General features: G+C 45.2%; 2 protein-coding genes across 4 annotated transcripts in view; one reads left to right on the top strand and one right to left on the bottom strand.

The window, feature by feature from the left end:
* Positions 1-19087, top strand: part of ALAS2 (5'-aminolevulinate synthase 2) — a 21901-nt gene extending 2814 nt beyond the window's left edge. The window contains exons 2-11 of the mRNA XM_032757022.2: positions 2134-2329; positions 3304-3426; positions 4277-4387; positions 6883-7105; positions 7651-7835; positions 10499-10678; positions 12421-12585; positions 13145-13413; positions 14486-14648; positions 18799-19087. Of these exons, the coding sequence (XP_032612913.1) occupies positions 2149-2329; positions 3304-3426; positions 4277-4387; positions 6883-7105; positions 7651-7835; positions 10499-10678; positions 12421-12585; positions 13145-13413; positions 14486-14648; positions 18799-18962 (1764 nt within the window). The 5' untranslated portion in view covers positions 2134-2148 and the 3' untranslated portion in view covers positions 18963-19087. The remainder of the gene's footprint in view (positions 1-2133; positions 2330-3303; positions 3427-4276; positions 4388-6882; positions 7106-7650; positions 7836-10498; positions 10679-12420; positions 12586-13144; positions 13414-14485; positions 14649-18798) is intronic.
* APEX2 (apurinic/apyrimidinic endodeoxyribonuclease 2) lies at positions 19085-27826 on the bottom strand. Of its 3 annotated transcripts, XM_032757027.2 has the most exons (7): positions 27594-27647; positions 26537-26620; positions 25972-26040; positions 25701-25881; positions 25021-25167; positions 24260-24329; positions 20361-21610 (listed from the first exon to the last, which is right to left on the bottom strand). In XM_032757027.2, exons 4-7 carry the CDS (start codon positions 25775-25777, stop codon positions 20693-20695), a joined length of 1212 nt encoding a protein of 403 aa, XP_032612918.1. In that variant the 5' UTR covers positions 25778-25881; positions 25972-26040; positions 26537-26620; positions 27594-27647; the 3' UTR covers positions 20361-20692. The 3 variants fall into 3 exon arrangements, with proteins under 3 accessions (XP_032612914.1, XP_032612918.1, XP_032612916.1); XM_032757023.2 differs by lacking the exon at positions 25972-26040 and having other exon boundaries at positions 19085-21610; positions 27594-27826; XM_032757025.2 differs by lacking the exons at positions 25021-25167; positions 25972-26040 and having other exon boundaries at positions 27594-27826.

The raw sequence follows: 27826 nt of genomic DNA, 5'->3' as shown, positions 1-27826 counted from the left end.
CTTTCACAAGCAGGCAGGGGAAGGGAAACACATATCTCCAGATATGAGGTAGGCACTGGATCCAATTCCTTACCTACCACGTGAAGTGGCCATAATTACCTCATGTTTGACAGCTGATGAAGGCCAAGATCCAGAGAGGGGAAGTGATTTGTACAAGAACATCCAACAGTGAAATTGGAGAGCTGGAATTTTAATAAGAAAAGCTAACATTTATTGAAGATTTACTATGTGCCAAACACTACCCTAAAGGCTTAACTTGGATTGTTTCATGTAGTCCCTCCAACAACCCTTCTGTCTTTTCCAATTTCAGGGCCCACATGCCTTGGCCCCACATACCAACCCAGGCTGCTGTGACAGCCCATGAGAGGGGGAGAGGTTGCTCTGGAATGGAACAAGAAAAAGAGGTTGTTTTGTGAGGTAGGGGGAGGGTGCTTGTTCTATGAGATCAGGAAGGGAGGGAGATGAAGGCGGTTGCCATATGAGGGCAGGGCCATGAGCTGACCTGTCCCTCAGAACATAAGGCTGAGGGTGCTAGTAGATTCTACTCAGTAACTTTCTTCACAGTGTCAGGGCTTTAGTCTTCTCACATTCTCCCATGTCTCTCCCATTGTACTGTCCCTTATCTTGTCTCACTTTTTGACTCCGTCTTTCCAATTTGCCCTTTTTCTTTACATCTGTCTCTCCTTCTTGCTCTCTCTAGCTGTCTTTCTCTTGGTGTCTCTCAGCTCTCACCCCTCTTAACTCTCATCCCCCTACTTTAGTCACCTCTCTGTCTCTATCCTTTGATCTTGTCATTTTCTCTACTCTCTTCTCTCTGTCCCTTGGTCTCTCTCTCATCTCCCTCAATTAGGGCCATGATTCTCTTCCCTAAACTCACTTAGCCTTTTGCAATTTCTGGCAGCATTTTTTTATCTTTGTGTCTGACTGACCCTCTACCCCTGCTGGATCCTCTCCACTCCTGCTCTCACTTTTGTGAATCTTTGTATAATCCTCTAGACTCATTGATCTCTCCTCATGTCCCTTTCGTGTCCCTTGGTCTGTCTGTCTCTGCCTTTATCCCTGTGTGCACTATCCCCACCCCCTTTTTCTTTTTTCATTTTCTCTCTCTCAACTCAATCTGTTTTCATCTCTACCCTGCTCCCTTTCCCTCTACCTTTGATCTCTTTTTCTCCCTCAATTTCTGTTCTTTTAACTCTACCACCACCACCACATCTTTGTTCTGTCTCTACTTTCCTCCTTTTATCTTTCCTAAATTTTCTTTTCTTCTGGCCTTTCTCCTAGTCCCTTCTCCTTCCTCAATTTCAGACTCTGTTCATTCATCAATTTACCCCAAAATCCAACAAATATTTATTGAGTGCCTATGTGTCATTTGCTTTCTCTTTTTCTGATCTCTTTGCCCCCTTTCTCTTCTCTGTCTTGGCCTCTGCCTGTTTCACTAACCCATAGACTATGTCTTTGTCCCTTGTTTTCCAGCCCCACTGGGACTTGCTTTCACCTCTTCCTATATCTGTGCTTATCCAAGAGACAGGAGCAAATTCAAAGACAGCATAATATCAGGCTGGTGGCACACATTCTGTAGGACCTAGGGCCTACCCTTCCTTCCTATTCCCTTGATTTCCTTAAACTGATACATGTGACCTCAAGCTCCTTCTCCCTCTCTGGCTGATCCTGCTTAGGAAACACCCTGGGCCAAGCCTCAGGAGCTCTGCTCAATGACATATGTTTGCATTAGCAGGCTGAATCTTCACTTGGCTAAGACCAACATTCTTAGAAAGATTCTTGGCCTTAAATATTGATCAAAGGGTTAGTGGTTTGGCAGTTCTCATCCTGCCACACAAAAACACATCACAGAGGTCGTCAGTGCCAGAATGTGAGTCAGAATCCAGGCTTTCTGACCTCCAGTTAGAACTCTTTCCTTCACCCCTTTGCCCAGTAGTCAGTTTCCTATTTCTTCCTCTCTGATGTTTTATCGGTACATGTTAACATTGGGAAAGAAGTTCTTTCCCTGGAAGGGCAATAAGAGCATCTCAGAGGCAGCAAGTTTTGGGTGGGAAGCTGAAGACGAGGATCAAAGGCTTGGCTTTTTTGCCAGGCCCTCATGATGGAATCTCATCTCTTCCATGTCTTCTGCAGGACTTCGGGCTCAAGATGGTGACTGCAGCCATGCTGCTACAGTGCTGCCCAGTGCTTGCCCGGGGCCCCACAAGCCTCCTAGGCAAGGTGGTTAAGACTCACCAGTTCCTGTTTGGTATTGGACGCTGTCCCATCCTGGCTACCCAAGGACCAAACTGTTCTCAAATCCACCTTAAGGCAACAAAGGCTGGAGGAGGTAAGAAGAGGCTGCTAGCAAAAGGGGAGAATGTTAGGGTCCTGGGGTAAAAGTTCCAAGTCATACTGGACATCTTTGCCTAATAATTAGGATGGTTCATGTGAAAAGTGTCAAGATAGCATGAACTGGCCCCAAAATATACCCAGGATCTGTCTTCTGCCAAGTTCTCTAGAAAGAGTCTCATTCTTGGCCAGGTGCAGTGGCTCATGCCTGTAATCCCAGCACTTTGAGAGGCCGAGGCGAGTGGATCACGAGGTCAGGAGTTCAAGACCACCCTGGCCAAGATAATGAAATCCCGCATCTACTAAAAATAAAAAAAATAGCCGGGCATGGTGGTGGGCGCCTGTAATCGCAGCTGCTTGGGAGGCTGAGGCAGAGAATTGCTTGAACCCAGGAGGTGGAGGTTGCAGTGAGCCAAGATCATGCCACTGCACTCCAGCCTGGGCGACAGAGTGAGAATCTGTCAAAGAAAAGAAAAGAAAAGAAAAAGTCTCACTGTCATGTGCCTCACACACTATACTCCAGACATGCTGAAACTACTTAAAATTGCCTAAATCAACTATTCTGTCAAGAGTTTGTGCCTTTGCTCCTGTCAGATTACCCTCTCCTAGACCCTGTACTGGAGAATCTCATACTTCTCATTTGACACTAAGCTTGGCCATCATCTCCTCTGCAAAGCCTGCTTAGACCTCCAAACTGTCTAATTCCAATTCTGGCTCATTTCCCCTCCCTCTTCTGGGCTTCTGTAGCCCATGTACTTCTCCTATCCCAGCACTGTTCACAGTGTGTCTTCAGTGTATGCCATTCCCACCAGCTTAGGAGCTCCCCTAGCACAGGGACCAGACTCATCTATCTCTGTGTCTCTACAATAGCCTGAGATAGGGCTTTAGGGGTACATTAGATCTCAGTAATTATTGTTGAGCTGAACTTATGACTAGAAATGCACCCCAAATTACTCTCTTACCTTTGCATAGATTCTCCATCTTGGGCCAAGGGCCACTGTCCCTTCATGCTGTCAGAACTCCAGGATGGGAAGAGCAAGATTGTGCAGAAGGCAGCCCCAGAAGTCCAGGAGGATGTGAAGGCTTTCAAGACAGGTTGGAGTCAAGTTCCACCTTAGGCAACCTTTACTCCTAATGCTTGAACCCACTACATCACAGTCCTGAGCAAGGCTAATACAAAAGCAGCCAGTACACATCCCATGATGAGAAGTCCAGTCTTTCCAGGGGAGCCATGTTAGGCAACAGTTTAGGCTGTATGCTGAAGCACACCATTCCTGACAAACACACATGTACGGGCTCCTGAAACTTTTAGTCATTATTCTAAGATGAGCCCTCTAGAATTTTGACTCCTCTTTTTCAGGTGGCTAAATTGATCCCAACAGGCTGGGGTCCCACATTTCAGCAAGACCACCCTATGAGAATATGGATTTGCATGAAAGAGAAAGAGCTGGGAGTAGGTACCTCCTTTAACCAGGGTGCAGATCCCCAGGTCAACTTTATTAGTGCAGACCACCCAAGATAATCACCCTTGAGATATGGCCACACTGTTGACATCTTTCATAGGACCCTTTGGGATATCATTAAGGACAAAAACTTCAAAATTGAAATTTAACGATGTTTAGAAAAGAAGAGTAAGGTACATTATCACGCATCTACTTTCTAAATGCAGGGCCCAGGGTGGTTGCCCCAGTTACCTGACCCAAGGGAAAATCCTAGTGGAGAGAAGTATGATTCACCTTATAGGAGGTTTCCTAACAATGTAATAGTCTCCATTCAGGGGGATAAATAGAAGCTCACCTTGGAGAAGATTTCTTCTTGCTGTAGAAGCTGCCCTTACCTTATAAACTGGAATTTTCATATGTTGCATTGAGCTTAAAGACGACAACACATGCTTTCTTTTTCCCCCATTCTCTTCATGGCCAATGAATCTCACATTCCATCTCAGATCTGCCTAGCTCCCTGGTCTCAGCCAGCCTAAGGAAGCCATTTTCCAGTCCCCAGGAGCAGGAGCAGATCTCTGGGAAGGTCACACACCTGATTCAGAACAATATGCCTGGTGAGTTTGCTGAGGTGAAAAAAAAGGGGATCATAATAGGGAAGGCATTCTGAAAGGGCCTCTGTCATAGTAGGGGAAACAGTACAGAAGGGCCTTGGAACCAAAGGAAATTTGAGTTTAAAATTTAAAGCTGGCACTTGCTGGATCTAGGTGTTTTGGCAAGTAAGACACTTTCCTTCGGTGGCATTTAATACCTACCTCAATAGGTTACCATGAAAAGAAAGTAAAATTACATTTATGGAAGTGTTTCTAATGAGGCTTCATTAAATATTAGGCTTACTCCCATTATTTCTTCTCCATGCTTCCCTCAAAAACTTTCACCCTTCATAGAGCACCTTTTCCCCATTCTTATATGTGTTTATATTCCTTTTCATAATGACATTTACATTATTTTCTAATGTAAAAGGAATATGATTCATGGTAAAATGTTTTTCAACATATACAGGAAAGTATAAGGAGGGAAATTTAAGTCATGCAGAGTTCCACCATTAAGTTTTTGTTATATTTTCTCCCAGATATTTTTCTATGGCTACACACACACACACACACACACACAAACACACGATCTCTCTCTCTCTCTGCTCTCTTCACCCCACCCACACTTTTGTTAGAAGTGTGATCTTATTTTACCTGGAGTTTGTTATGCTGTTTTGTTCATTTAAAAATATGTCATGGGTATAGTATGGATTCAATATCATTCAGTTAATCAAGCATCTATAATTTAAGTTGTTGTTTCCAATTTTTTGTATTCTCTCAGTTTAAATTTTAGGTTGGTTTTACATACATACAAACGTACTCAAAGAAAATGTATAGTATTACTTTTTTCAATTTTTATTTTTACCTAATAATATATTGCTATATATTTTACTCTGTGCCTTTTTTTCACTCAACAATATACTGTGGAGATGCTTCTACTTTAACACATATGTATCTACCTTATTTTTCCATGCTTCAAAATATTTTGTAGTATAAATATAATAGTGATTATTTGGCTACTCCTCTATTTGGTTGCTTCCAATTTTTTCTATTACAAACAGTGGTGCAACAAACATCCTTGAATGTATCTCCTTGTGTACACAGGCAAGTGTTTCTCCAGGATAGACACTCAGTGGTGGAAATTCTTGGGATGTAAGGATGTGTACATTTTTGATATTAATAAATATTGTCAATTAGCGCTCCAATATGGCTGTACCAGTTATCAAGGAGGGTATCCATAGTCTCATACCCTTACCAGCCCTTGATATTATCAAACTTTAAATCTTTATCAATTGATAGGTGAAATTTTGTTTTCTAAGTTTTATTTTTCCTGATTAAGAATCTTTTTCTACATTTATTGAATTGTCTGTTCATACTCTATGCCCATTTTTCTACTGGGTTTAAATTTTTCATGTTAATTTTTCAGAGATTATATAATAAATTCTGAGTATCAATCATGTATCTGTTAAGTATGCTGCAAATATTTCTCTAGATATGTCAGTATGTGCATTTTAAAAACTTTTGATATATATTTCCAAACATCTCTGCAGCAAGGATGTTACCAATTTGCACCTCCAGCAGCCATATAAATTGCTGTCTGCAACATGATTTCTGTCTCATGTAAAGAGTTCTAGAGTTTAACAAGCCCTTTGGCAAACGTTATTTCAATTTATCCTAGAAATAAAGTTACCCCATTTTGTAGTGGTAATGGTTAAAGAAGTGGGCTCTGAGTTACTTACTCGATGAACACTTACTTGCTGCATGACCCTGGTCAAGTTGCCTAACACTTAATGCCCCAGTTCCCTCATCTGTAAAATGGAGATACTAATAGAACTGTCCATGGAGCATTGTTGTGCGGAATAAATTAAATATTTATAAAGTTCCTAGGAAAGAACTTACATGTATTAGGCATTCATTAAATGTTAGCTATAATAATATAATTGAATATTAGCTATCTTTATTAGTATTATTATGACTACTAATACTATAGCAGTAATAATACTACTATTACCATGTGCCATTTATTAGTTTGAATATATTACATGTTGTTGGCTGTCAGATGCTCACAACTCTCCAAGGAAAGTATTATTAGCCTCATTCTACAAATAAAGAAATTTAAAGTAAGAAAGAAGATTCATGACTTGTTCAAGGCCACACAGCTAGGAAGTGGCAAAGAGATTGCTAGAAACAAGATCTGTTGATACTCCTTCCAGTGAGACTGAAAGTAATGATTCTAGTAAGGAGGCTGCCACACCAACCCGGGAAGAGAGAGGAGGCCATAAGAAAGTCTAAATGAATGTGTGAATGAACTACTGAGTGAATGAGTGAATGAGTAAGCAAAAGGACGGCTGAATGAAGTAGTAGAGCGTTAATGTGGTCCATAAGTCAGTGACTGAGCAAATAAATGAATATGTGGAAAAAGAGTTGGAGAACTCAAAATCAGCAACATGGGTAAAATACAGACTAGCCAGGGAGCGACTTAAAATGAATTCTTTTCATCCTCATATCTGCTCCTGCAGGAAACTATGTCTTCAGTTATGACCAGTTTTTCAGGGACAAGATCATGGAGAAGAAACAGGATCACACCTACCGTGTGTTCAAGACTGTGAACCGCTGGGCTGATGCATATCCCTTTGCCCAACATTTCTCTGAGTCATCTGTGGCCTCAAAGGATGTGTCCGTCTGGTGTAGTAATGATTACCTGGGCATGAGCCGACACCCTCAGGTCTTGCAAGCCACACAGTGAGTAGTAGGCTCTCAGCCATCAGCAGTGGCCAGAGGAGATGAAAAGCCACACATGGAAAAAATAAGGCAGAGCTGGCAGTGGAAACCTGGGTTCTACCACCACTTCTTTTGTCCAAGTTCCTCCACCATATCTATTCCTTGAATATGAAATAAGTCAACACACCATGTTTCCCAAACTTTTCAGTGTCCAATGCTATGGAGGGAAAGGATGGGAGACCAAGCAAGGCCCACTCTGCCTGAGTTTTTAATCTAGCTGCAGAATTAGTATTGCCAGAGATGGAGTGTGACTTCCTCTAGGTCTTCCAAACTACTCAAGCTCAACCTAGCTTCTCCCTCTCTCCCTGAGTACCTCCAGTCCTAGAAGGAAGGCACATGTCTCCCTATCCTCCCCATCCTTCCCTCTACTTTGTCTCATAGGACACAGTTTATATAGGATCACTAACTCAACATTGACTCCCATCAAGGAAGGGAAACCTACCCGGTTCCTCGATGCCTGACGAGAGTTTTTTTTTTCTCCTCTTCTCCTGTTTTCTCCTTGCCAGGGAGACCCTGCAGCGTCATGGTGCTGGAGCTGGTGGCACCCGCAACATCTCAGGCACCAGTAAGTTTCACGTGGAGCTTGAGCAGGAGCTGGCCGAGCTGCACCAGAAGGACTCAGCCCTGCTGTTCTCCTCCTGCTTTGTGGCCAATGACTCTACTCTCTTCACCTTGGCCAAGATCCTGCCAGGTAAGCCTGAGGCCTGAGCTTTGTTCAGGGCTGGTATCCTGCAATACAGCATCCAGTTTCACTGGTTCCATCACTCCTTCCCTGTATTTGGAGTTCCCTCACTCCCTGTTCTTCCTTCTTATCCACCTCGCATATCCTCATCACTGGATAATTATATCCCTCTGCTTTCTCTCCTTCTGCACGTAGAGAGGACCATTACCGGGGAGCATTACCCCACCTCACAGAAGGGAAACACTATAAATTCATCACCTCCCAACTCAGCTGAGCTCTTAACACACATACATAGTTATTTTATGTCTCCACAGGAGCTTTTTCAAACTTTTTCTCCTCTTCTAAAACCTCTGACTACCTTCTCATTCACACTTAGCAAACAACCTCACATCTTACTTCACAATAAAAACAGAAGCCCCAGACAGAGAATCCTTATTTATTGCCACCAAACCTACAAACTTATCTAATTGTTAATCTAGCCTTGCCTCATTCTTTCCTTTTACAACGGAAGGCATATCTCTCCTTCTGCCTAAAGCCAATCCCTTCACTTGTACACTGGTTCCCATATTGCCAGTCTCCTACTCTCTAGTCTATAATGTCCTCACCTCATACGCCTTGTTGTCCTTCCGCCAAGGCCCAATCCAGAATGAATACAACTCTCCATCTTCACTATATCAATTCTGGGCTCATACAGTTGCTCAGACAGGAGTCACTAAAAATTCACAGTCTTAACCTCTACTGGGTTCTCCATGGTCTCTGACAATGCCATGTCCCTGGTCAGTTCTCGAAGTTTATGGGGCAGTTTTGCCAAACCACCATTATCCTCAGCCTTCCCGCACCCCCTCCTCCCCCTCTCCCTCAGCAGACGACTTCATGTTCTACTACATTCAAAATAGAAGATACCAGACAGCAATGTCCTTGACTCCCAGCCACAAAGCACGTACAAACTCATAAGCATCTTCAAATGTCCTCTCCTCACTCCTTCTCTTCTGTCATAGTGGAAGAAGTATCCTTTTTCTTGTGACTAATCCTTCCACTGTTGCTCTGTGCCCCATTCCCCTCTACCACCTTAGGAATCTTGACCTATTGGCTCTCTCCTCCTCTCCTGTATCTTCAGCCTCTCCCTCTCTTTAAACATGTTTTCAAGTCTCTTGTATCTTATTAAAAAAAATTGCCTCAACCCCTCATCACTCTCTAGCTACTGCCCTCTTTCCTCCCTATAACAGGCAAACTGCTTGAGAGAAGTCTCCACTCTTACTATCTACTTCCTCACCTCCTGCTGATTCTTCAGCACAGCAAAAATATTACCACCACTTCTCAGAAGCTTTTTTTGAGTCCACCCATAAGCCCCAACTAAACTCAACATCTTTAAGCGGTTTTTAGTCCATCCCCTCCTCAACCATTAGAATTAAACTTCTTTCCATCTCTACTGCCAGCATCCTAGCCTGATCCAACATCATTTTTTAAAGAAAATTTTACCTTTGTCCTCTGATAATCTATTCTTTACAGCAGTCAGAATTTTTTTTAATTCAAAACTACTTTTGTCACCCCACCTCCAGCCCTGGTCAAAACCCTTTGGTGGACCCCCATTCCCCCAGGACCAAATCCAAATTTCTTATCACAGCTTTTAAAGTTCTCATTAATCTGGCTTCTATGTATCTCTTCGGTCTCACCTTTTTGCACCCCTCCTCTCACTATTTCATTCAGTGATACATTCATTCATATACTCATTCACTTACTTATAAATCAGTCATCAGTTTACTTATCCATTCATTTAATAAATGTTTACTTAGCATCTACTATGTGCTTACTCTTATACTGGACACCAGAGACAGAGAGATAATAAGATGTTTTTGCTCCCATGCAACTCCCGGTCTGCTTGTCTTTCAAGCCATGTTCTCCAGAAAGCCATAACTCATTTTCTCAGGTGGAAGTTATCCCTTAATCTTATAAAAAGGCCACAGTTCCTTGATGGCAGTGCAGTTGGTGGCAGGGGTTGGGGAGGTCCAGGAATCAACTCCCTCTACCAATTTCACATGCCCACCTGCCCCACCAGGAATGCCCAGTAAAAAGCCCTGCATTCTTCAAATCTTTCTGGACCTTAGCTTTCTCACTTGTATAGTAAAGGGGATGAATCCCATTATCACTAACAGCCCTGCCAGCTCTGACATGCCATGAGCTTATGACTCCAACAGTAAAAGCCTGATAAATATCCATCCCTGTAACCACAAGCAGATGGATGCTACCTGGAACGGATGGAATTTCATCTAGACTAGGAACAATCTAGCATCAGTCCAAGTCAACAAGCATTCCCTGGGGTAATCCCTTTTCCAAGTCTTGATCTTATATATCGGGGAGAAGGAAAATAGATCCTGTCCTCAAAAAACTCTGAAGCTTCTTGGGAAATTAAATGTTCTTCCACCCCAAGGCAGACAGAGGCTAGACCAGGGATACAAATGACTGGAGGGAAGGATGTAGGGGTCAGAATTTGGGAACAGTGAAGTCCTTCCAAGGGAGAAAGAAGTGTCACAAAGGTTCCCAGAGAAGGAAGAAGCAGAGCAAGGTCTTCAAAGGGAAGAAAGGGTTGGCCCTTTTCTTTGCCAGGTCAAACCTGAAGGTTGAAGTGGGAGTACTGGGACAGAAGCTTAAGGATTATGCATCTGCTTCCTCAGGGTGCGAGATTTACTCAGACGCAGGCAACCATGCTTCCATGATCCAAGGTATCCGTAACAGTGGAGCAGCCAAGTTTGTCTTTAGGCACAATGACCCTGACCACCTAAAGAAACTTCTAGAGAAGTCCAACCCTAAGATACCCAAAATTGTGGCCTTTGAGACTGTCCACTCCATGGATGGTATGTATATGAGTGAGTGTATGTTTACTAGTGTTGGTCTCATGAAAACCATGATGATCATGATGATGATGATGATGATGATAACATTATAACAGCTAATATTTATAGTGTTTATTATGTGCCAAGCAAAATTATTTGTATTTTACATGTATTAATTCACTTAATTTTCTGAACAATTCTATGAGATAGGTGTTATTATTATTTTGATTTTTTACATGAGGAAACTGAGACATAAGAGTAATTTGTCCAAAGTCACACAGCTAGTAAATGCCAAAGAATGGAGGCAGCTATTACATTCATCTTATAGGTAAAGAAACTAAAGTTCAGAGTTGGCATCCAATTTATCTTGAGTGGCTCAGCAAGTTGGTGCTAAAGTGAGTATCTGCACCCTAACACATATAACTCCAATTCCTCGAGTAACACTTCTCTTGTTAGAAATGATATGTAAATCAATAATCCCAGTGTTTGGTTTTAATGAAGGAAATTTCAAAAACCATTGCCTAGGATTTTTTCAAGGTCCAAGTATGAAGCATTGGGGTCAAAACAGGTTTTCAAGTCAGAGAGACCTGGGTTCAAATCCCACCTTTGACAGTTACTGGCTATGACCATGGGTAACTCTTTAACTGTCTAAGCCTCAATTTTCCCAAAGGTAAAATATCTGGTTGTAAGAATTAGAGATGATAGAAACCATTCTAGTTATTATGCTTTAGTAGAAATAAATGATCTTCACACTCCTACCTCCTTTCTTTGCTCAATTGAAACAATGTCCAGAGCTTTCTGTTGCTGGCCCTGTTGTGTAGAAATCATGTGTTTTAGGCATCCTCTTATGGATTTATTTGAGGGAAGAGGTCCTCAACTCATTTCAGTTTGTCTCTTTTCCAACTGAAACAAAAGAGTCCATAGTATTCCCTGATTTAGGTATCTTAAGTGGCATGTAATGACTATACACACAGGCTCTAAAACCAGACTATCCATGTTCAAATCCTAGCATGACCATTTACTAGCTTGGGCAAGCTTCTTAATTGCTCTGTGTCTCAGTTCTCAGTTGCTTATTTACAAAATGTAAGTGATAATAATTAAATAGGTATGCAAATTAAATGAGTTAATATATGTAAGGAACTTACTATTATGCCCACTCCCACATTTCTAACACTAGCAATAAAGTAAAACTATCCTATCCTTTTTGTATATTTCTACCACTGAGACTATTCAAATTCATTATTTCTCTAGTGGAAACTATGTTGGTACCATTCTACCTCATTACATTTGCAAATAAATAGTTCTTTATTTACCTATTTTTGGGGTGCAAACTCTGCCCAAACTGTTGATCCTTAGGCTGAATCTCTCCCATTGAAATGATGCTAGGCTGAACACAGCAGAAACAGGAAAATAGACATTGTCAGAATGAAGTAAAAATAGAAAGACAAAGAGTCAAGCCTTGATCCCAGGCTGGGGAACACACACACATGCCCACACACACGTACACACACACACACACACACACACAGAGAGAGAGAGAGAGAGAGAGAGAGAGAAAGAGAGAGAGAGAAAGCAGGGATGAGATACAGGCAATCGATCCATACACAGAGGTTTGTAATAGTACTAAATGAAGGCGCACATCCTCCTTCTTCTCTACAACACCTTTTTCCAACCCAAAGTAGGCATGGATGGGAAATTCCACACTGGAGATGGAGCTGGGGAAGGGTTATGATGTCCTACCTCTATCCCTTGGCTTTGCTCAGGTGCCATCTGTCCCCTCGAGGAATTGTGTGATGTGTCCCACCAGTATGGGGCTCTGACCTTCGTGGATGAGGTCCATGCTGTAGGACTGTATGGGTCCCGGGGCGCTGGGATTGGGGAGCGTGATGGAATTATGCATAAGATTGACATCATCTCTGGAACTCTTGGTAAGTGAATGCTTTGGGCCTTCTTAAATACCCTCCAGAGAGGACGCCCCTACAAAATTCTTTTCTCCCTCCTCCCCAAAGCTATAGGGGTTGTTTGGACAGAATTCACAGCCCCAGGCTGCTGCCATCCTGGACTCCCTCTCTCCACTCGCATCCCACTGCAGAGTTGATGAGAAAGTCTGGTAGTTTTTTGAAAAGACCTGAACTAGACCAAATAGTTAGATTCAACTTGAGTATGTGAAGAGCTGTGTTTCTAAACCCCTCCCCAATCCTAGCCCCAAGCTTCATCTTAGCTCCACTCCTGACCCTATCCAGCTAAAGGTCCCCACCCAGCTCCTGCCTATCTAGTCATTGCATATGGCAAGACTTGAAAGTCCTATCTCAAAGCAGCAGAATTATCAGCTCTGACTGCCTCGTCATGGACAGATGAGCAGAGGCCTGGGAAGACAGCCTGGAGCCCCAACTTCTGGTGCATCCCCTTGTGTTATCTGGCACATGATCCTGTTCCTCTGGGACTGATTATGGGATGTGTGTATATCTTCTTCCTTTCTGTCTCCAGGCAAGGCCTTTGGCTGTGTGGGCGGCTACATTGCCAGCACCCGTGACTTGGTGGACATGGTGCGCTCCTATGCTGCAGGCTTCATCTTTACCACTTCTCTGCCCCCCATGGTGCTCTCTGGAGCTCTAGAATCTGTGCGGCTGCTCAAGGGAGAGGAGGGCCAAGCCCTGAGGCGAGCCCACCAGCGCAATGTCAAGCACATGCGCCAGCTACTCATGGACAGGGGCCTTCCTGTCATCCCCTGCCCCAGCCACATCATCCCCATCCGGGTGAGAGCCCCACCATGCCCATTGCCCTCTCCACCTATTTCTTCTGGGAGCCTCACACTCCCAACAAACCTACATCTGTTGCTGTCTTCAATTATTTGCTTTCCTGCTAACCATTCCCCTTATTGCCAGCTTTGTTTCCCTTTTTGAAAAATTATCAGCCATTCTGGATTAATCAGTCTTTTCCTTGCATCAGCCATTACCTCATGCTTATTAGATTATCCTAACCCTAATAATAGCGAGTGCTCACAGCCTATAATTCAGAGTTTTTCAAACTGGATCAAGACAATTAATGGGTCACAAAATCAGCTTAGTGGGTTATCATTAGCATTAAAAAAAGAAAAGAAATAGAAAATATTGGAGTACATCACACATACTAAGGGTATCAATTTGTGAAAAATTTGAATGCGTTTTGTGTATTTGCACATATACACGTATGTGTATGTGTGCGTTTATGGTCACGGTGTAAAACGTACTTTTTATTGAGAATTGAGGGCAGAAAAATAAAATCAAAAGCCATAGGATTAGCTGCTACTTTGGATCTTCAATATGAGCATTTACTGCTTTTAAAAATGAACTGCTACTTCTTTCTTAAATAGCACGTATTTGTGTGAGTCAGTAAGCCAGGGCAGGGAAAGGACAGTTATTTGTGACAATTTTGTGGATGAGAAATAGTCACTGCTCTTTAGACTAACCTAGTATTTCCTTTAAACAGTCATTTTATGAATTAATTTAGTGACAGCACCCCAGAATTGGCTTGGTGGGGGGTATCTTCTCACCCAGAACCATCCCAAACTAAGATATTAGCTAAGTAAAATCAGTGTGCTTGCTCTGCAAACAGCTTCCAAACAGGGCTCCTGGTACCACTTCTGCTCCATCCTTTTCAAACCAAATTGCTAGCTCTGAGCTCCTCCTTGACAGAAATTCTGGAGCTGCCACTAAGCCCCTAATGAAAAACAAATCTATCCCAAAATTCAGTGATGTTCCCTCATCTAGTTCCCTCCGCCTGCTTAATGGAGCTAGTGATGGTGGAACCAGAGTGGCAGGTACTGATAGGCCTTTCTCCTGAGTCCAGGTGGGCAATGCAGCACTCAACAGCAAGCTCTGTGATCTCCTGCTCTCCAAGCATGGCATCTATGTGCAGGCCATCAACTACCCAACTGTCCCCCGGGGTGAAGAACTCCTGCGCCTGGCACCCTCCCCCCACCACAGCCCTCAGATGATGGAAGATTTTGTGGGTAAGTTCTTAACGTGGGTGCCTACAGGACCTCCCTCCCCTCAGCCCCAGGATCTGAAAGAGAAGCTGAGAGGACAGAGACCATTCAGTTTATAAAATATTTCTGGAACATCTAATGTGTGCCAGCACCTATACTAGGGTCACAAATAAATGAGAAGCAGCCCCTACACTTGTAGGGCTCCAGTTTGGTTGGGGATACCATAGTGGACACAAACAATGACATTAAGGGATGATCAAAGCTCCACAAGGCAGTGCATGATAGAGTTGTTGGAGCAGAGAGGAGGGGCCTGACTCAGCCTGAGGGATCTAAGACCCGCTTCCTAGTAGAGGTGACACCTGAGCTGAGTCTTGCGAAGTGAGTGGTGTTAAAAGAAAGAGAGCATGGAAGAAGTATTCCTACCAGAGGGAAGAGCATGAAGAAAGGTGAGGAGAATGAGAAGCAGCCAGGGATATATCAAGAACAATAAGCAGGTGGTATTGGAATGTAGGGTCATAGGAATGGAGTGGGGCAGGGGAGTATCAATCTATGAATCTACAAAGACAACATGAGATAGAGACTGGATTGAGAGGCTTGTAGAGCTGAGTAGTTTGAGATTTACCCTGAAAATGCCAGGTTAGTCAATTCACCTAATGTTTGCTGGATTTCTGTTGGCTAGTTTTGGTTTTTTTGTTTGTTTGTTTTTGTTTTTGTTTTTTTGAGACAGAGTCTGGCTCTGTAGCCCAGGCTGGAGTGCAGTGGCACGATCTTGGCTCACTGCTACCTCTGCCTCCCGGGTCCTGGCTCAAGCAATTCTCCTGCCTCAGCCTCCCAAGTAGCTGGGATTACAGGCACGTGCCACCATGCCCAGCTAATTTTTGTATTTTTAGTAGAGATGGGGTTTCACCATGTTGGCCAGGCTGGTCTTGAACTCCTGACCTTGTAATCCACCTGCCTAGGCCTCCCAAAGTGCTGGGATTACAGGTGTGAGCCACCATGCCCGGCCTGGGTAGTTTTTAATGCAGGGCCTGACATTGAACAGGTGCTCATCCCAGGCCTGTTGGATGAAAGACATGTAGGCAGTTGATGGTCTAGCAGAGGAGCCAGATATAGATGGTACTGGTCCAGTATGATGAGCTCCAGTATTCTGGGAGCTAGAGGGAGTGGACACATTATGGCGAGAGAGGGTGGGAAGGATGAAATTGGAGAGGCTTTGTGAGTAAGGAAGTTTTTATGATGCATGTTGAAGTACATGTGAATATGTTGTAAGAATATTCCAGAATAAGGGAATTCCATGAGCAATGACCTAGAGATAGGAAAGCAGGGGGTATGTATTGACAACATCCTTCTGTTTGTCTGAAGCATGGGCAGTATGAGAATTCAAGGAAGACAAGCTAGGTAGGCGCCATTCATTCATTCAAAAGCATTAAATAATGCTGGCTAACAGTAAGTACTTACATGTGCCAAGCACTGTTCTAAACACTTTACACGTATTAACTCATCTAATCCCCACAACAACCTCAAGAGTTAGAGATCCTCTTATCATTTCCATTCTGCACATGTGGAAATTGAGGCACAAAAATATATAGTTGCTGATCCAAGGTCACACAGCTTCTAAGTTGCAACTGGGAGGTCTGTCTCTACCTCCATGGTCATAACTGCTAGGTCTACCATCTCTCTGAGCTGATGACCCAGACTCCTGGGCCTTTTGTTCACTATTCTCTATTGCTCTGGGCTTCAATTATAGAGCTCTCAGTATTCTTGGTTCTCTGAATGTCCACTTAGGCTAGGCTTTTGTAAGAATATATGAGAGGCATCCACGATGGCTCCACCAGTCCCTAAGTTCCACAACCAATCCATCCTGAAATCCTGCAAAGTTATCTATAATCTCTCTCAAACCTATTTGCTTTTCTCCCCTGCCACTTCTTTAATCCATGTCAACATGATTTTTTCCTAATTCCTCTGCTTCTCTCTTGCTCCTCTCAAATCCTTTCTCGATGATGACCACTAGAGGGACTTTTCTAACAATCTGACTATATTGCCCCCTTGCTTAAACCCCTTCACGTTTCCCTCTAGACTCTAAAGCAGTGGCCTCCAAGGTGAGGTATGCAAAATGATTACAGGGTGAAGGAGCAGAATATGTATTAGAATTTTATGATTTTTTATCTTAAAAATAGGAAATCAAGCATCACTGATACTGATCTTTAATATACAGACTGACAGTTATACATATATATAATATATAAACAAATATACAGAGATTGGAGGTACATGCTGAAAAATTTGTACTGATAGGGATGTATAGTCCAAAATTTGGAAACCATTGACATATAGGACAGAGTTGAAGCTCTTCAGCATAGCATTCAATGCCTTCCACGTGGTGATCTCTATGCCCTCACCTCCTCCCTACACGCATTTTGTTTTTTCAGCTACACTGAAGGACTTGTCGTTCCCTCATTTTTTTCTGCTCTCTTACCTCTGGGACTTTGCTCGTGCTGCTCTCTTTTGATTGGAATGCCCTCCCTCACACTTTCCTCTGGCTTACTTTCCTTCATCTTGTAGACCTAAGTTAGGCATTCTTTCAACAAATATTTATTGAGTACCAACTGCGTACTAGATACTGTTCTAGGCACTGGGGATGCAGTAGCAAACAAATCAGACACAAAATTCCTACCCTCTGGAGCTTACATTCTAGTGGAAGGGGATAGTAAAAAAAAATTACCAAAAAGAAGCAAATTAAGTAGCACATTAGTTCTAAGTGCTATGGGAAAAAATAAAGCAGGATAAGGAGAATGGGATAAGGGGCCAGGGGCGAGTTCAGAGAAGGGTTGTAGTATCAGAGTGGCAAGGGTAGAAGACACTGAGGTGAAACTTGAGCAAAAATTTGAAGGAGGTGGAGTTAGTGAGGCAGATATCTAAGGGAATGGCATCCCAGGCAGAGGGAACATCCTAAGGCAGGGAAGACACAGGAGTATTCCTTTTATATTTGAGGAGCAGTAAGAAGATGGGTGTGGGTGGAATGGTATAGGCAAGTGGGAGACAGAAGAATTGAGTACATAGAGGCAATGTGGGACCAGACTGTATAGGGTATGGTAGGCCATCAGAAGGATTTTGGCTTTTACTCTGAGAGCCCTTGAAAGGATTTGAGCACAGGACTGATATATCTGACTCGGGTTTTAACAAAATTGCTCCAACTTCTATGTAGAGAATACACTAAAAGGGAGCAAGGGTGGAAGCAGGGAGACCCAAGAGTGGGCTACAGTAATATCCCAGGTGAGAGATGATGGTGGCTCAGACTTGATCATAATGAAGGCAATAAGAAGTAGTCAGATTTTGAAGGTAGAGCCAAGGGTCTTTGCTGATAGATGGGATATAGGGTAAGAGAGAAAGAAAAATAAAGGATAGCTGTGAAATTTTTGGACTGAGCAACTGGAATTGCCATCCACTGAGATGGGAAAAGCTAAAAGTAGAATAGCTTGGTGGAGGGTAGGGACATGAGTAGCTCAGTTGTACTCATAAGTTAGAAACGCGTACTAGACATTGAGGTGGAGATGGAGAAAAGCCATTGGATAGACAAGATTGGAAACCAGTAGAGAGGCGTGAGCTGGAGATTAAAATTTCTGAACCATCAGCATATAGATGGTCTTTAAAGTCATGTGACTAGACAAGATCAACAAGGGCATGAACACAGAAAAGTCCAAGAACAGAGCCCTGGAACGTACCTGGGGTACTTCCTCCAGCTAGGTCAGGTTCCCTTCTCTGGGTTTTCACACCCCCAGGTGGACCCCCTACCCCAGGTTTCCTGGTCATAGCACCAATGACACAGTATGGTTACTGTCATTATCATTGTCCTCATAGGGCTTGGAGTTCCCAAGCAGACAGTCATTCTTGGGCCACAGCACATCCTATACTTAGGGAGTGGTCCAGGCCAGGACAGTATGGCTTTAAATTGTGTCAAAGGAGAGCTTCCCAATCTTTTATAATATATATCCCAGCATCCAGATACAAATGGTAATATTCACAGCACACACAGAAGCAAACAGTAGGCTACTTCTGGCCCTGAGGTATCTTGAAGGGTTGAGGGGGATCAATATCTTGGTGCATCTGTACTGTGACAGATTTGGAAGATCTAGTCTAACCCATTTTTTCCTTCCCCTCCCCCTACCACCTTCAGAGAAGCTGCTGCTGGCTTGGACTGAGGTGGGGCTGCCCCTCCAGGATGTGTCTGTGGCTGCCTGCAATTTCTGCCGTCGTCCTGTGCACTTTGAGCTCATGAGTGAGTGGGAACGTTCCTACTTCGGGAACATGGGGCCCCAGTATGTCACCACCTATGCCTGAGAAGCCAGACGCCTAGGATTCACACCCCACCTGCACTTCACTTGGGTCCAGGCCTCCTCCTGTCTTCTGCTTTGTTGTGTGCCTCTAGCTGAATTGAGCCTAAAAATAAAGCACAAACTGCAGCATGTGTAGCCTTTTATTGGACAGGGAACAGACAAATGCACTCTACCCGACTCCCTCAGACAAGTGGCAGATCCATGAGGAAACCACAGGTCACTTGTTGGTCACCATTCCATTTTACCAACAGGTAAACAGAATGAGAAAGAGGAAGGAAATGCCCAAAAACTACACAGTGAGTTGCAAAGAGCTAGGATACTTGGCAGATTTATTTGAAATGGCTCTTCTCCAATGGTTTCAATAAAAATCCAGGGATTGACTCTTCACTGGTAATCTGGGCCCTGGAAATCTGGGCCCAGGGTAGCCCCTGAAGCCAGGAAATGAGTCAGCCCTAACCAAATTCCCTAGAAATGAGTGGTTCCCCAAAACCAGAGGTATTTTCCATAAGGGGATATGGATGTCTTCCTCAATCCATTATCCTCTCTCCCTCCCATGGCATCCCACAGAACAGGATTTACCAGTCCCCATTCTCTTTTTCTTTTTTTTTTTGGAGACGGAATTTTGCTCATTGCCCAGGCTGGAGTGCAATGGCGCGATCTCAGCTCACTGCAACCTCCGCCTCCCAGGTACAAGCTATTCTCCTGCTCAACCTCCTAAGTAGCTTGGATTACAGGCACGCGCCACCACGCCCAGTTCATTTTTTTGTATTTAGTAGAGACGGGGTCTCACCATGTTAAGCTGGTTGCGAACTCCTGACCTCAGGTGATCCACCCACCTCAGCCTCCCACAGTGCTGGGATTACAGGCGTGCACCACTGCACCTGGTCTACCAGTCCCATTTTCAAAGGTGAGAAGAGGCTTGGCTAGAGCAAGCCCTGTGTTCAGTGCTCCCACTTTCCAGGTCACAGTATACAGGAAACATTTCCATGGCACACTTAGGGGTACTAATGATACTGCTTGCCAAGGAGGCGATCTTCCCTGAGACTTGTGTGGTCCCAGGCCCTGACTGGCAACTCTGAGGGCTGAGGACCCTGTTTCTTTCAACCCTGTAACCCACTGTGGCAGCTGTGGGACACACTAGTTGGAAAGCTCTGGTTTAAGGCTACACAGCCCACCTCCCTTGCTGATTTAACCTTAGCAGTATAGGAAACTCCTACAACTGAGCAGACAACCCTTTATGCTGAGCACTGCTCCTCACTCCTCACTCTTCCCTCCTTCCTCCTCCCCTTTTCCTGGGAATTATATCACTGGGCTACAGCCAGCCGGCAAACCCAGTATTGAGATGGCTTCTCTGACTCAACTTTATGGAGTACATCCACAATGTCCAAAGTGCAACCCTGAAACAAATACACAGACTTTATTTATGCACAAATACATTTTCCAGCAAAGACAGAAGTGATTTAAAATCACACAACTTCCCGGGGCAGCTAGTGTCCGTGTACTTCGGACAGGAAGGTGGAAAGTGGTGTAGGGGGCTGGGTCACAGGATTAAGGCACAAGAAGCTCACCAACAAGGAGCTAGGTAGGAAGGACAGCGAGGAAGGGAGGGCTTAGAAGAGGAAGAGAAGGGTAGGAGACTTTCAGGGAGAAGCAGGAGGCAGCTCAGGGAAGAGGAGCTGGCCTCAGATCATGTGCAGGGGTGACCATGCCAGATGTCCCCAGGCCTCCATTGGTTCAGCTGGGCCTGCTCCAGAGGAAGAAGTTGCACCGGGAGGAGGGGTCAGTGGGAGGACCCCGGGGCCTGGCACACATGTAGAAGCGGCGGCCCAGGTTGGGTCCTGGCTTCTTCACAGTACGCATCACACATGGCTCCCTGTGGCCCCCACAGAGGGGTGTGCGCAAGGGCCCCGCCAGCACAGACTTCCAGAATGAGGTCCGTAACTCCTTCTCATCTTTGGCTTCTGAAGTCTTGGCCTGCCCCTTCACCACTTTAGCCACTGCCTTCTCTTCTGGAGTCTTCGGGGTCATGAGGGCGCTCATCAGTGGTAGGCTAGGCAGCTCTATGTCAGGAGAGGCTTGGGGACAGCTAAGGGAGGGCTGAAAGTAGCTCTTCAGGTTTTTCTGGCCTCTGCTAGAGCCAACCTGACTAGGCCGAGGCCTGGTTGAGCGCACTTGGGCTTTGTTTTGGCATGCCTGTACCCGGGTTTGATTGTCGTGCTGCAGCGTCGACTGCTCCAACACAGGACTTTGTTCGAGAGGAACCAGGAAGCGAAGGATCTTGAGCTGGGTGCCTGCAAACTCAGGGAGGAAGCGGGTGCACAGAGGTGGGCACTGTTTTGCAGGCACAGAGGACACGCTCAAGACTGCACCCACAGGGCAGTGGTCAGAGCCCATCACCTCAGGCAGCAGGAAAGAGGCCTGAAAGGTGTCTATGACCAGGGTCCTGTCCCCCAGCACATAGTCAAGGCGGGAGCCATAGTTGAGATGGCGGGCGCCGGTGACTGCTGACCAGCAGGTGAAGGCCCCCTCCTGCTTTGGTTGGAAGCAGCGGTAGCTATCGATGAAGGGCCCTACATGAGAGGCAGACTGGCACCCCAAGTTACTGAGCAAGCTGTCCATCCACTTGCGCCCTGGGTCCTCTTCAAAGCATTCCTAGGTGAGGAGGAAAGGGGGTTGGAAGAGAGAGAGACAGAACTAGATACCTAGAACCGGAAGGGACTTAGACTAACTGCTGCATTTTGCAAATAAGAAAATTTGGTTGTCCCAAGAGGACTACTGCTCAAGGTCACACAGTCTGGAATTGGCAGAGCTGGGATTCTGATTTTCATCCTTACTGATTTAAAAGACCATGCTTGTTTTTCCCTCTGCATGAGCTTGCATTTGTCTTGCACTGGTCCGTCAATGGCAAATCTGAAAGTTTGTTTAATCAAAGCAATTCCCGGAACTGCTTTTCAAAAGGATGGAAAACAGGAAATTAAAAGTGTTTGCCTCTAGGAAGCAGGGCTGGGGTTAAGAGTTAGGAAGACTGTCAGCTTCTTCCTTTAAACCCTCTGGCACTATTTGGTTTATCTAGTGTGTCAAAGCCCTCAATGACCATCCCTACCTCCTGAGCTGAGGACCTGCAAGGATCCAGGTCTGAATACTTCCTTAGGCTCTGATTCCCCATCCATCATCCATCAGTCCATCCATTCAATCCACCTACCCACCCACTCATTCAATGCAAGAAATGTTCATGGAATACCTATTATGTGCCATGCATGATGCCAGGGACAAAGTAGGAACCTGATCTACTCCTGGGGACCAAGGAGGCTTCCTTTCGAGAAGTGATCTGGAGCTGAGGTGTAGGGGCTGAGTAAGAGTAACCTAGGTGGAGGGTGCTCCTAACTTTAAGAACAGTCTCTGTGCTGGGCCTGTGGAGGGAGTGTGCTGCGTACCCAAAAGACTTGAGGAAAGACCAGACTGGAGACCAGAATACCAGCAGGAAATGGCTGCCATAGTCACACAAGCAAGATGATGGTCACTTGGACTAGGGTGGGTGCCAGAGGAGACAGAAACATGAAATTATGAGATGATTTGTAGCTAGAATCAACAGTACTTGCTGACCAACTGAATGTGGGAAGTGGAGTAAGAAAGAAAGACACTACTAGCACAATTCCCAGGCTTTTAAGTTGAAGCAACCGGGGGATGATGGTGCCATTTAGAGAAATGACAAGACTAAAAGAGCAAGCCTGGTAGAAAGTGGATGTGTTCTGCTATTTTGGAAAGACTGTGTAAGTCATCTGAGCTGGCACTATTAGTTCTCTTTTCCTGGAGGAGAAAATGAAGGAGGTATACATGAGAGATCTAGGATACCTCTGAACTAAGTAGAAAAGGCATAAAGATATATGATGCTATCACAGGAATCTGAAAGAACACACTGAATGAATGCATAAGAGGAATGAGGCAGGGAGGGACTGAAGGCTCGCACTTTGTAGCATTCTCTCTGCTCCCCACCACACCACCACCACCATTCTCTCATTCTCTCACTTCTGCTCATTTTCCCAGCTGGGAGCCATATCTACATTTATGTAGCTCTTCTGCAAATTAATCAAGGAATATTCCCACGGTCCCTTCTCTAAGCCAAGCCCAGTGCTGAGTGGGACTGTACCAGCATAAATCACTGATCCCCCATCATAAGACATAAGGCAAGCCAAGATGAGAGCTGGCTTGTAGATTCTAGGGCAATGGTTCTCAAGCCTGGCTGCACAATAAAGTCACACTGGGGGCTTTTAGAACGTGCCACTACCCTGGCCCCACACCCGAGAGTTCTGAGTCCATTGGTCTGGAGTAGTGCTAAGATATTGATATTTTTGTTCTAATATGCAGTTAAGGGCTGAAAACCATGGGCCTAAGGGAACTTAGAGATAAGAGGTTCATATAACAAAAAGACAGAGAGGGGGTCATGTCCACCAATTCAGGGCACAGTGAGAAAAGCCAGAATGAGAATAACTTTTACAACGGGCCGACAGGAGACAACCTGTCTAGAGAGGACAAAATGTGTAGGGACACTGAAGGTGGAAGTAAGAGACAGGTCACAGACCAAGGAGAGCCTTGAATGCTAGGTCTCCATGTTTTCTCTGCATCACAGAGGTAACAGGGAGGTATTGAAAGTTCATAAACAAGAAATACAGTGTATTAAGGAAATGACCAAGGCAATGTGGAATTCACAGTCCTTGAAATCTGACCCCCAACAACTCTCCAGCCCCACCTTCTGCCACTCACCTCCCTTCCCGTGTCACTAAGAAGAAAGGGACTTGTGGTTCCCCATGCACACAATGCAAATTCTCACCTTGAAACCTTTGCCCATGCTAGAATGCTTTCTACTTCAAAGCTCTGTTCTACTCATCTGTTAAGATTCAGCCATTTTCAGCTGCCTGTCCTGATGTCCAAGCTCACCTAGGAATCCCATCTCTGAGCTCCCGTAGCTTTCTGGGATGCCATCTGTGCCTCTGCCCTGAGAATACCATCCTATGATTGGCTAGCCATGTGTCTGTAGCCCACCACCATGCTGGAGAGCTCCCAGGAGCCAAGAGCTGGATCTGACTCCTGAGTCCTCAGTATGTGGCTCAGGGCCAGGCCATGGGCAGACTCAGTATTGTCTATTGAATGAATGACCAATCCTCAGTACTATAAGAATAGTATTGCAAGCCAAGCTCCGCTTTCCCATAAAGGAAGCTGTCCCTGGGCCAAAAACTCAGCGTTGGTCGGCTGGACAAACAGAATCAGTCAGGAGTGGGGCCAGGCACCTAGAGGGAGCCTTACCAGGTTGACTGCATCCCAGTGGTCAATGGGGCGGTGGGCTGTATTCAGGTCACCCAGAATGATCACATGGCTGAAAAACACAATGTGGGATTATTAGAAAGAGGTGCAGCAGTCCTGGCCCATATACTTTTTCCTGGGCCCAAGAGCTCAGACAGGCCATCTCCCATATTGAGGCTTCCTAGCCAACAGCAACTCATAGCAGCCTACCTCTCCAATCTTACCACAACCTTGCTGCCTTTCATATCTAACCAACCCAATTCTGATCTCCAAAGGTGACAGTGTTCCATGTTTGACATGACTGCCTCACTAATCAGTACCCAGTGGGCATTTTTCTTGTCCTTCAAAGCTGAGCTCAGATGCTACCTCCCCTTGATTGTTCTAACTCACCCTCACTTTCCTGTCCTTCCCTGGAACAAGACTTTCCTTTGCTCCCAGGCACTTTACCATTCTCATCTCTTTTCACCCTTAAAACTATTGTGTGGGGTAGAGATTCATATATTCATTTGACAAAAGAGAAAACAGAGGCAAGACTAGCCCTAGGGCTCACAAATGAATAAGTGCAGGAGCCTGAATATGTGCTCAGAGTATAAAACCCATGTTTGTTTTGAACAGAGCCTATTCAGGTGGGCATATTGGTGTCTGCAACTATGCTGTGAAAGAACTCAGAGACAAAGGGTCCATATCCCTTCCAAGGGAGCTTGACACAGGGCTGGGCACCCAGGACCAACTCAAGGAAGCCTTGCTGCCCAGGCTTGCAGTACCTGCCTGCCGCCAGGAGGGCTTCTGCTCGGATTTGCAGCAAACGATAGAAGTGCATCTTAAAGACTAGCCGCTCAGGCCTCCCAGGGTCCGCATGTGGGCAGTACACATTGATTAGGGTCAAGGTCTTCTCCTTCCCTTCCCATGTGCTGGAGAAAAGAGAAACCCCCAAAAGGGGTCAGTTTCAAACCTCCCCTTCTGTCCCTTCCCCATACCACATGGCTTCCATTTTGTGACTGTCTGGGATGGAAAAGAAAGGGGTTAAAGAGACACAAATGATCTGGCATGCACAGGACTTGGGGACTGACTACTGATAAGGCAGGGAGAGGGGTGTCTAAGGATTACCACCAGGTAATGGTGCTGCTATTCACAAAGACAGAACACCCAGAAAGAGAGCAACCTGGGGTAGTGAGTTCAGCACTAAGTTGCTTTTGAGATGTCTATGGTAATAAGAGCTGGATCACCAGGCCAGCCCCACACTGTAGAGATGGAAACTCAAGCCTCAGAGGGGGAAAAATTTGCCAGGGTCACACACTGAGTAGCCCAGCCAGGACTAAACCAGGAAAGGCAAATTTGGGAACTTCTCCACGGTGCATGTATGTTTACATGGCAAGCCTTAGAATCTTCACACTCAAAGAGTAGCACCAGCAGTGCTCAGTAGCAGGGAGATATGAGCTATTACCGGATTTTATGCTGTGTGAGGAGGGCCCGGCCCTCACTATCCAGAGCCCGGAGTTCCTCTTGGGTAAACTCATCCATGTTTCCATAGCAACCAACATCCCCATTCTGGGTGGCAAACAGGCCACTCAGGCCTTCTTCAGCAGCCACTGGGGTAGCGTTGTCCTTACAGAAGGTGGCTACACCTGGGAACAGACAGGGCACTCTGAGCAGACCTGGCAGTCAATAGCCTGTTGCACAGCCTGTCCCACTCCAATTGTCCCCACACAAGTCACCTAAGTCATCTTCATAAAGTGTGGTTCTTGGGCAACCTTATTCAAACCCTGGAGTCTCAGTTCCTGCATCTAAAAAAGCCACAGAATGTTCTAAGTGTTTTACATTGATACATGGTGAGTGCTCAAGAAGTATTAGCAATTATTATTATCACATGGATTAATTCATTTAATCCTTGTAACAGCCCTTGAAGGTAAACATTATCCTCATTTTCTAGCTGAGGAACCTGAGGCACCAAGAGGTAATGTAACTTGCCAGAGGGTGCACAGCTAGGAAATGAGCCATGACTCAAACCCAGGCTGTCTGGCTCCACAGTTCACACAATTAAGCACCACACTACTACTGTACTTCTAGGGTCCAGTAGGATAATTCTATCCACAAAAATTATATTTCCAGTAGGATAATCCTATCCATAAAAATTATATTTCACGTAATTTACTACTATGCAGCTTTAGCTCTGTAAACTAAATGTCTAAATTTCTTATTACCCTCTCATCAAATATTGGAAACCCTTTTCCCCTGTCTGCCTCCCTCACTAATTTAAAGTCCACAGAAAGCCCCATTTACCAGAATAGCCGCTACGGTTGCGGCTGAAGCTGAAATAGGAGTTATAACCCTCAACGATAGCCAGGGGCTCTGTCAGTGCATCCCCTGGGAAAAAAAAATGTAAGATTAAGTCAGAGGTAAAACTAGGATCCGAGAAACACGAAGGCCTGGAATTACAGTTGTAGGCTAATTCCTTGCACACATCAGAGCCAGAGTTGGGGGTGACGGGAATGAAGTATCTATGATTAGAGGAGGACCTAGAAAGATGGGAAATGTCAGAGAGGAAATTGATATCAGAATTAGAAGGCTGCGGGGGGGGGGGGGGTTAGAGACTATGAAGTGGAGGTGGAGAATTAGGTGGGAAGGGGCAAGAATCAGAGCTAAGCCTAGGGGTCTGAACGATAGGAGGAAGCTGGGGATGGGGATGGACATATGAGAGGACAGTGGGAATCTGAGCTAAGGGTGAGAGGTAAGAGAGAGGGAATTAGGGGATCTGAACTGGGGGTGGAGGGAAAAGGAATTAGGGGATTCTGAGGGGAGATAGGAGGGTGAAGAAATAAGAGGACATCTAAGCTTGGGGTGGGAAATAAGGTGGGAATTAGGGACTTTCCGCTGGGAGGAGAGATGGGAATAGATAAGGGGTACTGGGGTTCTGAGGTGGAGATGTGAAAAAGAGGAAATTAGAAAGACTGAGCTGGGGTCAAAGATGGGGTGGGAATTAGAGGATCTGAGCTTGGGGCAGGGATGAAGAATTCGGGGGTTTGACTTTGTGGCAGGGAGATGGACAGCGTATGGAAGGAGGAAATTCAGGGGACTGAGTCTGGGGCCGGAGAATGAGTGGGAATCTGACTAGATATGGGGTTTTGAGAAGGAGCTAAAGTTTGCTGAAGACAGGAGATGGAGTGCAATTAGGGGATCTAGTTAGGGTAGGAAATGGGAGTTTAAGAGGGAAGGGACCTGGGTCTAAGGGCAGGACTCTAAGAATAGGAAGCTGGGAAAGTAAAATTACATGGGACAGGGGGCAAAAGTTAGCGGGAAAGAAAAAGTATGTAGGGATCCTGGAATCTAGAGCGCTCACTGGTCACTTTGGTTTCCTGGAGACAGACGATATCCGCATCCAGCTGGTCCAAAATGCGCCCCACGGCCACGGCGGCACAGTTGCTGGGTTCCTGATTTGCCGCCCCTTGCAGGGGTCTCCGAATCCCATTGATGTTCCAGCTCACCACGCGCAACATCTTAACGGGCTGGAACACCTCCCAGCCCGCGCCAACGTAGGCGCGGGCGAAGTGCTTGCTGTTCAGAAGTTGGCCA

This window comes from Hylobates moloch, unplaced genomic scaffold, assembly GCF_009828535.3.
Source record: "Hylobates moloch isolate HMO894 unplaced genomic scaffold, HMol_V3 SCAFFOLD_7, whole genome shotgun sequence".
NCBI classification, from domain to species: domain Eukaryota; kingdom Metazoa; phylum Chordata; class Mammalia; order Primates; family Hylobatidae; genus Hylobates; species Hylobates moloch.
This window is presented reverse-complemented; position numbering and strand designations above follow the sequence as displayed.